Source organism: Phoca vitulina, unplaced genomic scaffold (genome assembly GCF_004348235.1).
Source record: "Phoca vitulina isolate PV1807 unplaced genomic scaffold, GSC_HSeal_1.0 scaffold12, whole genome shotgun sequence".
Taxonomy (NCBI): domain Eukaryota; kingdom Metazoa; phylum Chordata; class Mammalia; order Carnivora; family Phocidae; genus Phoca; species Phoca vitulina.
In genome coordinates this window covers 582,166-598,683 of record NW_022589715.1, presented here as the reverse complement: position 1 = coordinate 598,683, position 16,518 = coordinate 582,166, and the positions used below count along the sequence as shown (strand labels likewise).

General features: G+C 35.0%; 1 protein-coding gene and 1 pseudogene across 8 annotated transcripts in view; both read right to left on the bottom strand.

Moving 5' to 3' along the window:
* Nucleotides 1-16,518, bottom strand: part of BIRC6 (baculoviral IAP repeat containing 6) — a 226,517-nt gene that overhangs the window by 105,152 nt on the left and 104,847 nt on the right. For all 8 annotated transcript variants that reach the window (XR_004300267.1, XM_032410257.1, XM_032410255.1 and 5 more), the window contains 8 exons: nucleotides 15,284-15,411; nucleotides 11,761-11,892; nucleotides 10,729-10,944; nucleotides 9,784-9,967; nucleotides 9,009-9,164; nucleotides 5,445-5,578; nucleotides 4,653-4,806; nucleotides 2,242-2,358 (listed from right to left, as the gene is read on the bottom strand). Coding sequence is in view for 7 of the 8 variants with exons in the window: in XM_032410257.1 (XP_032266148.1) it covers nucleotides 2,242-2,358; nucleotides 4,653-4,806; nucleotides 5,445-5,578; nucleotides 9,009-9,164; nucleotides 9,784-9,967; nucleotides 10,729-10,944; nucleotides 11,761-11,892; nucleotides 15,284-15,411 (1,221 nt within the window). In the remaining variant the exon portion in view is untranslated. The remainder of the gene's footprint in view (nucleotides 1-2,241; nucleotides 2,359-4,652; nucleotides 4,807-5,444; nucleotides 5,579-9,008; nucleotides 9,165-9,783; nucleotides 9,968-10,728; nucleotides 10,945-11,760; nucleotides 11,893-15,283; nucleotides 15,412-16,518) is intronic.
* On the bottom strand, nucleotides 5,589-8,962 carry LOC116635994 (annotated as a pseudogene).

Here is a 16,518-nt window from a genome sequence, read left to right as displayed (position 1 = left end):
AATCACCAAAGACAGAAGCTCCCCAATTCACAGCATTTGTCCATCAAAGGAACAAAACCTTACTCTCTAATTTTTATTTTCTATTTTTTCATAATTAATAAATGAGGAAAAGGAAGAAAAAGAAGAATCTTGACTATTTAAGAAAGTAGTTTTAGAATAATTTAGACTCAAGTCCACTGATTCTTAACCTTAATTATACATTAAAATTATCTGGGAAGCATTAAAAAATTCTGATGCCCAAGTCACACACCAAACTAATAAATGAGTATACATTAATGGGGAGCAGAGAAATACATGAGCTCTGAGAGAGGTTTCTCATATATTCAGAAAGTTATATTAAAAAGGGGACACAGTTCTGAACAGGACAATAATCAAAAGACACCATATTAAGAGAAACAGATATAAATTACAAAATCATCTTCTAATAAATTATTTTAAACAAGAAATGTCTAACAAAGAAAAGGGCTACTTAGGTCAGTCCTGAGTTGTCTGTGGTCATGGAGAGGCTGCCCAACAAAAGAGATCCCTCCATTACATGAGAGATAAGATACAATAATACTAGTGTACCAATACCAAGATGATAGAACACTAGACCTTTTCTTCGGTTTTTCGCTTTGCTATATACTTCCTAAGGTAAGAAATAAATGAAGACCACCAAGTGAAAGAATTCAATTTGACACAAACATGTCTAAAAACCCCAATTTCTCTAATGCGTCGTGAACTCCCCTTCACAGGGGAAGAAGAACATGATGCTCTTCCTAGGTTCTAACTAGTACATCTACCCTTTTACTCACCATGCTCCAGAGAAGGTGAAGTAATTTGTAGGTCTAAGAAAAATAAAAACATCCCTATCTCCTTAGCACAGCTCCTCAATCTTTTGTCTTTGTGAGACAGGCTGCTATCTAACTTAACTGAGCAAGTGCTCACCTGATAGGAGGTGATCTACCCAAGTCTAGTATTCTACTTCATCAATGATCAAAACAATGTGTCACAGTTTCTGTATCAGGCATGCCCACTGGTTTAGATATTGAGCCACTTTATTGCTACAGAGTTGTGTAGTTACAACACACACTGTACAGCTCAGAAAGCCTAAAGTATTTACTATCTGGTCCTTTATATAAAACATTTGCCTTCCTTTGATGTAGATAATTAGGTAGTAAATCCTCTCAATTCAGCAGTTCAGTTAGGCCCATATATATCTCTTCCATCCTAGTCTTTAAGGATGGTAAAGATGTCACTGCAGGGGCGCCTGGGTGGCTCAGTCGGTTAAGCGGCTGCCTTCGGCTCAGGTCATGATCCCAGGGTCCTGGGATCGAGTCCCACATCAGGCTCCCTGCTCTGCAGGGAGCCTGCTTCTCCCTCTCCCTCTGCCTGCTTCTCTACCTACTTGTGTTCTCTCTCTCTCTCTCTGTCAAATAAATAAATAAAATCTTTAAAAAAAAAAAAAAAAAAAAAAGATGTCACTGCAGTAATGCCCCCTTATCTGGGGTTCTGCTCTCCATGGTTTCTGGTTTCTGTTACGAGCAGACAACCGCAGTCAGGTCAACAGTACATTAACACTCCATCACAATGCCTACATCATTTACCTCACTTCATCATGCAGGCTTTTATCATCAAACATCACCACCAGAAGGGTGATTGTGAGAAAGAGAGAAACCACATTCACACCTTAATTACAGTATATGATTATAACTATTTTATTATTGTTGTTAATTTCTTACTGTGCCTAATTGATAAATCAAACTTTATCGTAAGTATGTATGTAAAGAAAAAACATGGTATATGTAGGGTTCAGTACTATCTGTGGTTTCAAGCATCCAATGGGGGTCTTGAAACATCTCTCTCCCAGAAAAGGGGCGATTATTGTACGTAAAAACCCACTTTATCATAGATGTGGATATAATGCAATGAACTCCCAGGCAGCTAGCTAAGCAGACAACTCTAGGAATTTCATTAACCTCACAACACAGTAACAAAAACATCATTCAGGTCTTTGGACTGAACGTAAGCACATTACTACGTGGAGGTCTTTTGCTCCCCTTCCACTTTTCCAATTTATTAATCCTTTGTCTTATTTCTCAACCTGATACTAACTTAGGGAGGGAGAGGTGCTATATGCTTAGCCCCTCAGCCTCATACCACACATGGAATTTAAAAATCTGTCCCTGCTGAATGCAATTAAAAATTATCAAGAGATAAATCATTCACCGCAATACTCTAACAATGGTGATTTTCACTTACACGTAGGAGATGTATTTGTTAATGCTTGTAAAATGGAATCTGCTTCCAGGGTAGACATCATTTTCAACATAAGTTCGGCTTGCTGTTCAAGTCCAACTTCTAGGCGAGCATCTAGGGCTAGAAAAAGCAATTCAAAGAAAAAGAGCTATTTGATAATTATTACTCATGTCCTACTTCCTACAATAAAATGTTGACATCCAAATGCAAAATAGGGTGAAGAGTGTGTCCTCATGTAAGAACAACCTGTCAGGGAGTATCAGCCACAGCAGGTACATCTGTGCAAAGGAGGCTAGAGATGGGAGACCAGTTATATAGAGAGAGGTGGATCAAATAAATGAAGTAATGATAATGGAAGCAAATAAGTTAAGGATAATGAGAACCAGGTTCCTCACTGTCAGAGAAAAGATATGGAAATATGGAAGGGGAGAAAGTTAAAATGAAGTCTAGGTAATATTACACTCTATGTTAACTAACTGGAATATGAATAAAAATTTTTTAAAAATTAAAAAAATAAAATGAAGCCTACAGAGTTAGATGACAGCCAGATATATTGATATGAACTCAAGGCATTCTAGATAAAAAGGCAGATACAGAAATATAGATGCAAATGTGTGTTAACACACACGTTCCCTAGATCTGTCCACCAAGAGGGCACAGAAACAGCCACCAAAATACTAAGTATACCTAGCACCCAAATCTTTGTTTCTTAATCACATTCTTCCACTAAAAGGTTTTGAAAAACCCTTCCCCTTGCTGAAGTAGTTAATTCCCAGTCTGGGGAAGGAAAAGGAAATGATTAGCCTGGGGCATCTTGTTGTGCCAGAAAACAAGGAAGTGCTCAAAGAAAGAGGAGACAGATAAGCTAAGGGAGATCCATCCCACTGGTCAAATCTGGGACAGTTTGAACATAAAAACAAAAAATGAAAACTCTGTGAATGTACTTAATGCCACAGAACTGTATACTTAAAAATGGTTAAAATGGTAAATTTTATGTTATTTATATTTTGCCTTAATAAAAACTAAGCAACAAATAAATAGTAACAAATTATGACCCACTGAATAAAAAAGGAAACCATGGGTCTACTTAAAAAAAAATTCAATGAATAGACTAATTTTTTTTTTAAAGAATAATTTCCAAGTACCATTCTCCCACACCCACAAAAATTTTTTACTGAGGGGAAAAGAATAACTTTACAATGGAGAAGACTGGCACAGATCTCCTTAAATCAAGTAATTAAACTTCAAATCTCTGGTCATGGAACAAATTTAAATCATAAACCAACTAAAAGAACGCAGTAAGAAAACCTGAGCATTACACAACAGATACTTCTGGCAACGATGCGTGACCACAATCTAATCATGAGGAAATAGCATACAAACACAAATTTTGAGGGGCATTTTACAGAATAACTGGCCTGTAATCTTCAAAAGCATTGAGGCCATGAAAACGAACTCTGAAGAACTGCAGCAGGCTGAATGAGACTGAAGTGCTATGACAACTAAATGCAAGGCGTCATTTTGCTTTGGATTCTTTTGCATAAAGGACGTCGTTTAAACACAACTGCTGAAACCTGAATGAGGTATGAGTGTTAGTACTAATGTTAATTTCCTAATTTTGACAGAACGTGCTTCCTGACTGCCATGTAGAAAAATGCCCTGATCTGTACAAAGAACAAATAAAAACAAAACGAAAACAAATAAAGATTAGCAACTTACTCCCAAAGGGCTCAGGATAACAAATGTTCTTTACATCAAACTTGCAACTTTTCAGTAAAGGTATGACTGTTTCAAAATTTTGCAAAAGATTTTATTTTAAAAAAATATTCTACATGACTAGAAGAGTGCAAAAATAATATTCAGTGTGGTTTCATTCTGTTTACAAATAAAATACAAGTTTATTATTAGCAGTAAAAAAATAAAAGAAAGCACAATTAATTAAAATCACCGGCAATCCCACACAATTCACAAATATACTTTGCTAGGTGTTATTTTTGAGAAACAAAAGATGCCCCATAAATGGCAGCTCCTCCAACGTGAATGACACCAAAACATACGGCTCTGTCATTCTGATGGCATACCTGTGAAACTAAACCCTCTCAGCATATACTCAGGCTCATTTTCTCAAAGGCCAAAGCATACATAAATTTAGGACTTGTTTTAAGTATAGCACATGACTGGGCACCTGGGTGGCTCAGTCAGTTAAGTGTCTGCCTTCAGCTCATGTTGTGGTCCCAGGGTCCTGGGATCGAGCTCCGCAGCAGGCTCCCTGCTCAATGGGAAGCCTGCTTCTCCCTCGGCCTGCCGCTCCCCCTGCTTGTGCTGTCTCTCTCTGTCTCTCTGTCAAATAAAGAAAATCTTTAAAAGAAAAAAAAAAACAATAGCACATGACTTAAAATTTAACACACACTTACCCTGAGATACTGAAACACTAACTGTCTGTGATCCATTCTTCTCTGTGTTTGCAGGTGGCTTTGCTACAGGAATTCCAAGACCTCCAATGTAAGGGTTGTAATTGTAGGTGCCATAATCAGCACCCCAATAGTCATACCATGTACTGCTTATTGGCTTAAAAGAGTGGAAAAAAAATTGTGGTTTATTTTTACCTCTTCACTAAGAGTGACATTATTTACACTTTCTAAACTCATATGGGGCTACAAAATAAACATTCTCCCCACCCTTTAAACCACCAAAACACACTTAGGATCTTAATGATTTATTGGAATAGATTCATTTTATACCAAAATTTAAAAATACTTTATTTAGAACCTAAGAGATAAGTAGCATACTTAAAAAAAATCTCTTATACACAAAAAGAAGCAATATAACGTATTAGGGGTATATCTCCTTCAGAAAACATTGAATCTAATACAAAAGTAGAATCTGAAATAAACTGGGCTTAGAGGAGCTTAAATGCTGCTTCAGATTTAGTAAACTATAACTAAACTTCCCCATGCCTATTACTGGTGCTTACTAATATATAAGACAATAATTGTGGCTACATTAATAAAAGGGTACAAGTTTTCCTTATACTATTCTATTGGTATTAAAAAAACTACTATAGGACCTATAGCAAAATAATGAATTTTGAGAACAATGAATAATGGATTATATTATGTGATAAATATGTATACTTTCCTGTTTTAAGTGATTAAGCCAAAAGTATAAAATGAAATATTTTAATTGCAAAGAATAGCACATCATACCTTAAAAACTTTGGCTGCAAGAGGATCCTTTTCCAAATCAATATCTAAAGGATCAATGTCAACTTCCATTAGATCTTGAAGTAGCTCAAGATCAATTTCTTTATCTTTTTCCAAAGAAGAAAGAGGAGGTGCACCTTCAAATAATTGAAAATGATTTTGAGAGAGTATGCAACATAAAATTTAACCAATATATTGCTTTTATTTACAGAAAAAGTTATTTTACTGGTATGTAACATGTTTCTATTGCTTTAAAAATCTCTAAATTTTTATACTTGACAATTAAACATTAGTAAGTATAAAAATGTATCACTCTAGGACATACAATTAAAAACACCATGCAATGATATTTGACTTCCTTGGGAAAAAGACCATGGAATTAGCCCTTGTTGAATTAGGTTGCATAAACTTTGTTATTTTTTTAATGAGAAAAAGTATATAACTTTATTGAAAACATTTAGTGTATACACCATGTTCATGAACTGAAAAATGCAATTTCAATTTCATATGGATGTTGATCTTTCTCAAACTGATCTATAGATTCAGTTGGGTTTCATTCACAATCTCAAAGGGATTTTTTTATTGGTGGAACTTGACAAGTGGATTCTAAAATTTATATGGAAGAGCAAGGACCAAGAATAGATCTTAGGGAGTCCTAAAATAGGGGTGACAAAGTGGAAAAATAAGTTGTGGTATAGTCAATGGCTCACTATACAGCAAGGAGAAGGAATGGAATGCCCTACAGCTCTACACGTTCATTTGAATAAATCTCAGAAACATAATATTGAGTGAAAAGGCAAGTCACAGAAGAATAAACACGGTATATGATTCCATTTACATAAAATTCAAAAACACACAAAACCAATACAAACCTAGGTAATATAATTACAAGGCAAAGCAAGGGAATGATTCAGACAGTACAGTGTTTTCTCCACTGGGGAGGGGCACAGCAAGGGCTTCAAAGGAAGTGGTATCCATTTCTTAAATGGGGGGATGGAGGGAGTTTCATTTCTAGAATCAACATTACTCATTTTACTACCTCCAATATGTAAAGCACAATGTTACATCCAATATTTCAGAAAATGATACCCAGTATTAAAGTGAAAAGCAAAGAAAATTTAAGTCATACGACTGTTATTCAACTTTCTTTTTTTTGCCTTTGATTATCTTTATTCAAAATTAGCTATCCAAAATGATCTGACAATTATAGAATAAACAAATTTCAGTTTTTATACAGCAGGCTTCTTTTCTTCTGTGGTAGCTTTCTTTTCTGCAGGCTTCTTCACAGCTGCTGGTTTCTTGGTAGCTGCAGCCTTTTTTTTTCTGCGAAAGGTTTCTTCTGCTTCTTCACACCCTTCACACCAACAGCCTTCTTTTCCCTTCTTCCCCATCATAGGCTTCTTGCCTGGAACCCCCTTCTCATCTGATTTGGCTTCTGAGGCTGCTGCCGCCTTATCCATCCAGAGCTTGTGACTCTTGGCCTGGCAAAGAATGGTGTTCTGGCATATGGTCTTTGCATAGGGGTTTAGCTTTGATAGGATTCTTGGGTTTTTCAGTGGATTCTTCTTCAGGACTCTGCGATGAATCCTCTTGCATGGTGCTCGGAGGGCTCGTTGGATCTCTGGGCTTTTCAAGATTCTGCTAAGGCCTGTATTAAGAATCTTGTGCACAGGAAGGTTGTAGTTACTCTTGAGAAAGGCAGCCTTATGCCAAGTGCCATACAGACTGTCTACTTGCAGAAAGTACTTCCAGTCCAAATGCAGAAACGTCACACATGCCCACCAGGGGCATGTTTCAAAATGTTCAATTTGCTTACATTAGGTAAAGTAATTCCAGGGATGGTTCTGAAAGGCTTTGATAATACCACTGTCCTCATTATAGATGATGCAGATCCCCTGTGCTGGATATAACAACGGTTTCTCATTTTGCTATTGCCAGTTCTCATTCACTGAGAGTCACAGACCTTTTTGGTATCATTTTAGGCTTTAAGTTTTTTAAGAAGCAAAATAGACTCCTTGGTCTTCTTGCAGCCATCAACTTTATCTTCAACCACCAAAGGAAGTTCAGGAACTTCCTCAATATGATGACCTTTAGACACGACCAGCGCTGGGAAGGCCAAGGCAGCCTGGGCAGAGCAGATGGCATATCACTTCCGTGTCGTGTTCATGCTGTGATGCCAACGGCGCCAGGTTTTGTTTGGTACAAACATGCAGGCCCCACGACACATATTTCTAAAAGCACCTTTGGCAGAACGGTGAGTCCCACCACCTCAAACTCTGGGGATTCGAGTTCTGCCAGTATCCCAAGACTCAGAACTGGTTTGATGACTTGCTAATTCACTAACAGCTGTCTGTTGTTTTTGCACAAGTTGGTATGAACAAAGTTCACAATTTCAGGTCAAATCAGAGCCCTGAACACAGGAGGCAAAGTAACATTTTTGCCAGATGATTCCCCCTTTTCAGAGTACACTGTTATCAGTGAATGAGCACACACCATCACGGGGGTAGGAGAGGGTCATGCTCCTCTCAACCCAGCAGCTCCTACAGGAAAAGCTGCTAATCACCTTATTTTTCCATTCTTTATTTAGAAATTATTTTGCTCTCAGATGTCTCAAAGATCTTTACTAAACTTCTATGCCTTACAATAAACCTCAATAAACCTTACTTTCCCAACCTTCTCACCCTCTCATTCAACATATAGAATGCCTAGCACATGCCAGCCTGTACTAGGGTTTGAGTATGTGAAGATTAATAAAACAAATTTCTGCTCTCCAATAAATTAATTGAAGTCCAGAGATGAGGATACACTACAGAAATTAAACCAACTATAGCACGGTAAGTACTATCACAAACGATCTAGAGTAGACGGCAGCACCAAAGGCAGTCTCCAACGCTGTTGCTGGTGCTGGTGGAAAAAGCTTATTGGAGGAAGACAAGCTTTATGTGAATCTTAGATAAGGAGTTCATCTTGCAAACAAGAGAAGGAAGTCTATTCCAGATAAAGGGAATATCACATAAAAAGGCTAAAATGATTAGAGAACATAAGACTGAGAAATGACATACGGGTGAAATGACCACAGCCCCTGCAACATACACGGCAGTAACTAAAATACCCTCTTCGAAAAGTAAGGAGCAAAGACTGTATACACTAAGATACACATACAGTTTTTAAAAAGGCAGAAAACAAAGAAAGAAAAAAGAAAGAAAATTCACCGAAAAAGCTGGATCTTAAAGAGTAAGAACTTTTAACTTTGCTATTTTCACCAATGTGTATCTTTAACTGTTTTCTAGATTATATTTTCTTCAACACAGCCAAATCAAACCATACCAAAATAATTAGGACATTATGAAAGGATAGTGTTTCATTATAACAAGCATTCATTCAGAGAATCAAACTGAAACATATTTATTATATTTAACTAATGTGGTTACTAAGGCCAAAGCCCTAAGACAAAAATACGAAAATTATCTACGTCACTAAAATTCTTAATTTCAAAATATATTTTCATTAAAAAAAAAAAAAGAGTGCCAAGACTATCTTAAATAAAATAGAATTTAAGGAATGTACCCGTTATATCATGTGTCAAAGGTTCATCTATAGTCTCCAACAACTGAACCGAAGACTGCTGCAGGGAGTCATCGGAGTCCCCAGCTGTTGCAGCTACGTCATCGCTCACTGCTCCCTCCTCCATGGCTTCTGCAGCTACCGGAGCCAGCAACTCCCCTGCACGAAAGAAAACAGTCCTGTCTTAATAATTTCTTACCAGACCTCTAAAGCATATTAAAGCATATTTTTCCTCCCGTTTAGAGAATGACGGCATGTATGTGCTACAAACTATAAAAGAATCCGAGGCAAAATATTCCCCACCTACCTAAGGAAATGCTAGGACCCACCGCACTACCTTCAAATGTTAAAGACAAGTAACTAGTATGTTTACACAAAATGTGTAATATGAATCACTTCACATATATTAACTCACTTATTCAAAACAACTTTATAAGGAAGGTACTATTATTGTCCTTATTTTACAGATGAAAAGATTAAGGCACGAAGAGTCCTCAAGGCCACATAAAGTACTAATAAGCAGCCTATTACTGATATTAATAATGAAACCGACTAGCTATAATATTCCTTTGCTTTAACAACCTAACTCCTCCATAAAGACTTAACATTTATACATGTCAACATAATTAAATACAAAAGTAATTCTAAATAGTTGCTACTGCTGTAATACTAAACAGACCTTTTTCACTTTGGGGGGCTACAGTTTCTTTTAAATGTTACTTATTCAAGCTATGACAAGCTTATTTGGACATACTATGAAAACGGAATCCGGACAAACCTGCTAATATATCCTGTAGCATACAAGTTAAGGAATACTGAGCCCAAGCACCACCCCAAGATATATCTCCTCTATTGAAGTCAGTTCCAACCAAAAGTAAGAGTAGTCTTTCCAGTTGAGGTTCATTCACAATCTCACACAGATGTATAGTTGGCCTCGTGGCATTTGCAATACGTGCAAGAACCTGCAATACATTTTATGAAATTATAGCAATTACATATGTTTTCTCTAAAAGCAAACTGTTGGAATAATACTTTTCACTGATGAGATATGTTTTTGGTGTCAAAACAATTGCTTGAGATGAAATACAAAGAAATGTATTTTCATGATCAAATATTAAAATCTCATTAAAAACTGTGGAATAGTGGGGCGCCTGGGTGGTTCAGTCGGTTAAGTGTCTGACTTGTGATTTCAGGTCAGGTCACAATCTTATGAGTCTGGGTTGTGAGATCAGCCTGCTTTGGGCTCCGTGCTCAGCGGGGAGTCTGCGTGAGCTTCCTCCCTCTGCCCCTTCCCCCACTCACATGTGGAATAGTTAAAAATAATTTTTAAAAACAATGAATACGCTACAAGAAAGCCTTCAGGGTATTAAAACCCCTTCATTACCATAATGACACTTATTTGTATATTTCCTGTTTTAATTAATAGAGAAAAGGCAGCTTGGAGATAGACATACCCACCTTATGTACATTTCAAATCTCCATTAATTTAGTTTTAACTAGGTTAAAATATAAATCACATCTCCTAAGAAATCACATCTCTTAAGTAAGTGACAAAATATTTTTTAAGTCTTTCAAGGCACAATAAAAAAAACCTGACTTACATAAGGAAAACCAATAAAAGAACTATTACTACTCTTAATCAAAAACCAATTAAAGTATGCAACCTTTCTTTTTCTTACCCTCTCAGCCTGTAATTATCAATTATGCCTATTAGTTTACTTACCTTACAAACAAACAGTAAGAGATCTGCATGACATGTAAAATCCATGGAAAGGAGAAACAGCGTAAGTTTCTGCACTACTGAAATACAACGTTCATGGGCCAGGGTAAATGGAAGTGGTTCTATCTCTGCACTTTCTTTTGTTGTTGTAACTTCTGTGTCTAAATTAGAACGGGACCATTCTGCTGTCCGACGTAACCGAATTAAATCCTTGAAGTGCTGCATAGAAAAATTTACTATTTTTAAATCAGTATTTACTGAATGAAAATTCTTTCAGTATAAATTTGTTTATGGAATGAAAATATTCACTCAAAATTCACAAATTCTACAGGACAAAATTTTAGATAAACCATAAGCTTCAAAATAAGATTATTAAAAGTTCTACTGACCAATATACCTAAAGTCCTGTTGAGAGTAAAGTACAGGATATATAATAGAATTCCAGAAAAGTGAAACTCTACATTAAGACTACATTAGGTCAGATCTAACATCTTGAATAACAATTACCAAAATATCCTAAACATAATTCATAAAAGGTGGATGGATAAAGAAACCTATATAACGTAACTTTAAGTATAGGGTATTATCTCAAAATTTGATGGAATAACTATAACTTCATATTTATAGAAAATGATAAACAAAACTGGTTGCTATATGTGTTAAAAAATACATGTTAAGTTGTATTTTAAAATTTTATTTAAAAATCAACAGATTTAATTTTCTTAGAAAGAACACATTAAGAAAACTATACATTTCCCTGAATCTTTTATCTTCAATTTACTGGCATGCAATCCACTTTAAAGGAAGCACACTGGAAACATAATGTAAGTCCATTTCCTTGAGCTACCTTCCCTCAAAAAAAAAAGGGGGGGTTAGAATAGATTTTTTCATTAATAAGCAGAACAGCAAAACTTTAAGTTTCTTATCATTATTAAAAATATTTAACTACTCAAAAAAAATAAACTACTCAATTAAAAATATTAAAAAGGAAAGTGACTGTTCCAAAATAATTACATTAAAAAGTGAAAATCGTACCTTTGAGGTAGCCTGCTTTAGTTTTGCTTGCTCTACCAGAAGTTTATATGATGATCCTTTGTTACTTTGTATTTTTTCTTTTTCCATCTGTTCCACCAAAGCTTTCTGTTTAGCTTTTAATAGGTTAAGTTGCTTTAAAAAAAAAAAAAGAGGAAAATTAATCTAACTTTTTAACCCAAATTAACCTAACAGTGTTAAAAACAACAAAGTAAATTATTATATGCTTCACAGATTTCATACATCCGACTAATGGAATAAATAATTCCCTGAAAGATTTAGTTTTAACTCTGTTGCTGATAAGTCATTTCCAAATCCCAACTGATCTCTCCATGTTATGATTAAGACGTAATTCCTCATCCATGGCAAAAGGGAAGTAAGTGGAAAACTTTTTGTAAGCCACTAATGAGACTGATAGATATTTTCTGGAGGAAAGTAAGTGTTTTTAAATATATGGGCAAAACATTTTTATTGCACAATATTCTTAGCTTTGTTTTTATGGCAATCTCCCTCAAGAGTAGTACATTTTTTAGAATGTCTATGCTCTTTATTAATTAAAAAATTTATCAAGATAACTGTAGATATGTAGTTATAAGAAATAAGAGAGATCTCTTATACACTTTACCCAATTTCCTCCAAAGATAACAATTTGTAAAGCTATAATACCACAACAGAGTACTGACACTGTAAAATTTCACCAATTTTATTCAGATTTCTCCAGTTTCATCTCTACTCATTTGAGTGTATGTCTGTTTGTGCACTAATTCTACATATGTGTGGACACATGAACCACCACTACAGTATCATCACCACTAGGTTCTCTCATGCTGTCCTTTTATATTGCCCACCCATGTCCCTCCTATCCCATCTGCCCAATCCCTAACCCCTCACAAACACTAGTCAGTAGCAATTGACCAAAACAAAGAAAAAAAATGTCTGCAAAGAAGACCTTAAAAATCCACTGAATGACTTAACCACATCTCCATATAAGGGAGAACATTACTCTAAACAGAAAGTCACTAAAAAGTAATAGCCATAATTATAAATGAATAATTTAGTTAAGAACTTAATAAACCTACTTCTTCAGAGAACATTCCTTAATTTCTATTTTTGATAGATATTTTTGTTATCAGGAAAAAAATAAACTAATATAAAGAAATATTCCCTGGGCTGTAATCTCCATATATGAAGAAAAATGTATCCTAAATTAAAAACAGCATGCACATTTATTAGATAATCAACATATGTGTAAGAACTACTATAAATCAGTATTTTCAGAGAACTGCCCTAAAAGTTCTACAATAACCACATTGACAGTTACAATAAAAAAATAATTTTTAATTTATTTCAAAATAACCACAATCTTAGTCAGCAACTTTAATTACTGTAAAAAGACATTTTTTCCCTAAACTATTTGAGAATAAGTTGGCAACCTAATGGCCAACCAACTTGAATATTTTAGTGTCTATTTCCTAGAAACAAGATCCTTTCCTGCAAACCATGATAAAACCATCAAAATCAGAGAATACTGCTACATGACTACCAACTATGCCTCACACCCCACTTTCAGTTTTGCCAGTCCCAATAATGTCTTTCACAGTAAAGAGTAAAATAGTAATATTTTACTAAGAAAAATCTACTGGGATTATACTCTAGGTTTGTTTTCCAACTTCATATCCTAAATTAAATACAGCAAGCATAAATGTTAAGTGTTCAATAAAATTAGCTGATTTTGAAAGGATGCAAATTATTACCACCTAAAATTAGTTAAGAGTCAAAAAATAAAAGAGTTGAGGGAAAAGCTTCACATCATTTTTCCTGCAAAAGATCAAACAGTTAGCTCACAGTTGAAAAACCTGTAAGTGAAAATAAATAATTTAGTGCTAAGCCCATGTTTTTAAGGACTAAAGCTTTCACAAACTTGTCAGATCCGAAGGATTTTCATATAAACTCTATTACAGTTTAAATCAATTATACAAATATTTATTGACAACACACTAGGCTCCATACTACGTATCAAGGATATAGTATTTAACTTTGTATATACCGTAAGAGAAAGAGAAAGACCCATTTTAAAAAGTAGTAATAATAAAGTAATGGCTCATAAGAATCTGACATCAGCTATAAATTCACTTCTACACAGTAAAATGCATATCAAACAAATTCTATGTGCAATTTCAAAAGGAATCATGGAAGCAAGTGAGAAAAAAAAGCAGATATATGCACAGGTGTCCTGTATTAAAAACCACATTCTAATACATGACTTTGTGTGAAAGAAAGACTGAGTGTGAGTACATGCAAACGTTTGCATGATAAGCAGAAGAAGAAACATATATGCGCATTTGTCTGTATTTCAAAAAGAAAAAACCAACGCTAAAGGGTTCATCAACAGGCAAATGGATAAAGAAATTCTGGAACATTAATGGAATAGTGGTCAAGAATAAAAGAAGAACCACTGATATAATCAATATGGATGAATCTCAAAAAAATCATTTTGAGCAAAAAACGCCAGGTATAAAAGAGCACTCTGCATGACTCCTAACAATACTTTAAGAAATGATTTACTCACAGTGAAACTCACGTATTTCATGTTAACAAAATAAAAGAATTCCTACCAAATTTATGACGAATATAATCAAAGGATAAAGTATAGGACACATGGGGAATATACTGTATGGGGTACTATCCTAATTTGGAAAACAGAGAAGACCTCTTTGACGAAGTGATTATAAACTAATGCCTAGTAAGTTAGGTTATCTAAGCAAAAGAGTATACTATGTGGTTGGGGGTTGGTGGGGAGAGAAACTTACCACATGCAAAAGTCCTGGATGAGAAAACTGGGATTGGTGGTTCATGAATTCAAATTCAATATGGCTAGACTAAAATTCAAACCTGTAAGTTACCAAGAGGGACCCATGATAGACACCCTGAAGCCATGTTAAGGACTGTGACCTTCAAGCACAGGTCTACTGGAAGCTATTAAGAATTCAAGAAAGAAAGGTAAGATAGGGATTGAGAAAGAACAAAGAGAGACACCTTATGACTAGACAAAGAAAAATGATGGCCTCTTACTTAAAACAGTATTAATAGAGATGGGAAGAAGTAGACACTTTATTTTTTTAAGATTTTTTTAAAATTTATTCATCTGACAGAGATACAGAGAGAGAGAGAGCATGAGCTGGGGCGAGGGGGAGAGGGAGAAGCAGGCTTCCCGCTGAGCCAGGAGCCCAATGTGGGGCTCGATCCCAGGACTCTGGGATCATGACCTAAGCTGAAGGCAGATGCTGAACCATCTGAGCCACCCAGGTGCCCCAAGAAGTAGACACTTTAAAGGACCTCACCAAAAATCCATTAACTACAAACTATTGCCATCTTACAAATAAGGAAGCTCAGTCTCAAAACTGTTAAACAATTTCCCTAAGTACCTCCCTAAATAGCATACCTAACATCTGATAACAAGTCTATCTTATGCAACCTAAAGCAATGTTCTCAAACATTAAAATTAAAAAAGCATATTGAAAATTACCTGTTTATGATGAACTAGCTGCTTTCTGATTTTTCTGGAATATAATCTATCAAGGCTACTACCGCCTTTGGAAGACCTATTTATGCTCTGAGTGTGCAGATTATTGTTAATAAAACTCCACTGGTTACCTATAAGAGCAAGAAAAAGTGTTATTAGTAATTCTATTAAATGTGATTTTAAAGTACTTTACATACCCAGAAAACACAAATTTATAAATGTGTCAATCACGACAAAGCAGTTTTAAAGAAAATGAACCATTATAAAGAAATCGGTAGTAAGATTTGACCCTAGAAAGTCTAATCTAGACCCTAAATGACTTTAAGATCAGAGTTTTCTGTCTCTAATCTTTCCTTTAAGATAACAGCTATCTTTCTCCACAATTGTTTTAAGATTAATTTTTGTAGAACACACTCTGAGGTAACTCAATTCAAACAACAACAAATGCTCACTACTGCCTATTTCAAACCCATGCTTTTGTGTAAGGACCCAAAAAGAGGATATTCAATAATCTGACTTAATGACTGCAAAAATAAGTTCAAAAATCACGCTGTGTAGCTCTTTTTCTCATTTTTAAAAATGTGTCCAGACTATTACTTCAAGTATCATTCTTCTGCTCAACATCACATTTGACCCATCTCCATTACTTAACCTAAAGACATCTTTTCCTATTATCTACTATCCATTTCTTAAGTCAGTTCAAATTCTTCAAAACCTACAAAAAATGTCTTCCACCAATGTGTTTCCAGAGTATCTGAAGGATATAAATAAAAACTAAGATCTCCAATACTGTAATATTCCAAGTTTATACGGTAGTTACACATAACTGTATAGATACCTCTATATCCTATGAGTGAACTGACCCATAGACTCTAAATATTTAAGACATTTTCCCTCTACATGGAAAAAATTCCCCACCCTTTTCCCAAACATAATGTGCACCATAACCAATTGATTCATCTATCTATAAAACACCTCGAGGGACCTTTTTTTAATACTAGAATCCTGACAATGTGTAAAATTAAAAATTTATGGCACTTAATGGCTGTATTTAGATATAAGATGTAGGTATTTCAAAACCTTTATGAAAAGTGTTGTTAGCTTGGAAGTAGGGAAGAAAATAATTTGTCTTGCAGTTCGATTTCGTTTAATTTTAAAATTTTTCTATGCCTCAAATATTTATGAGAAAGACTGAAACTCAAAAAAAAAATCTGGGAATTTCCATATCTAAGCATAAA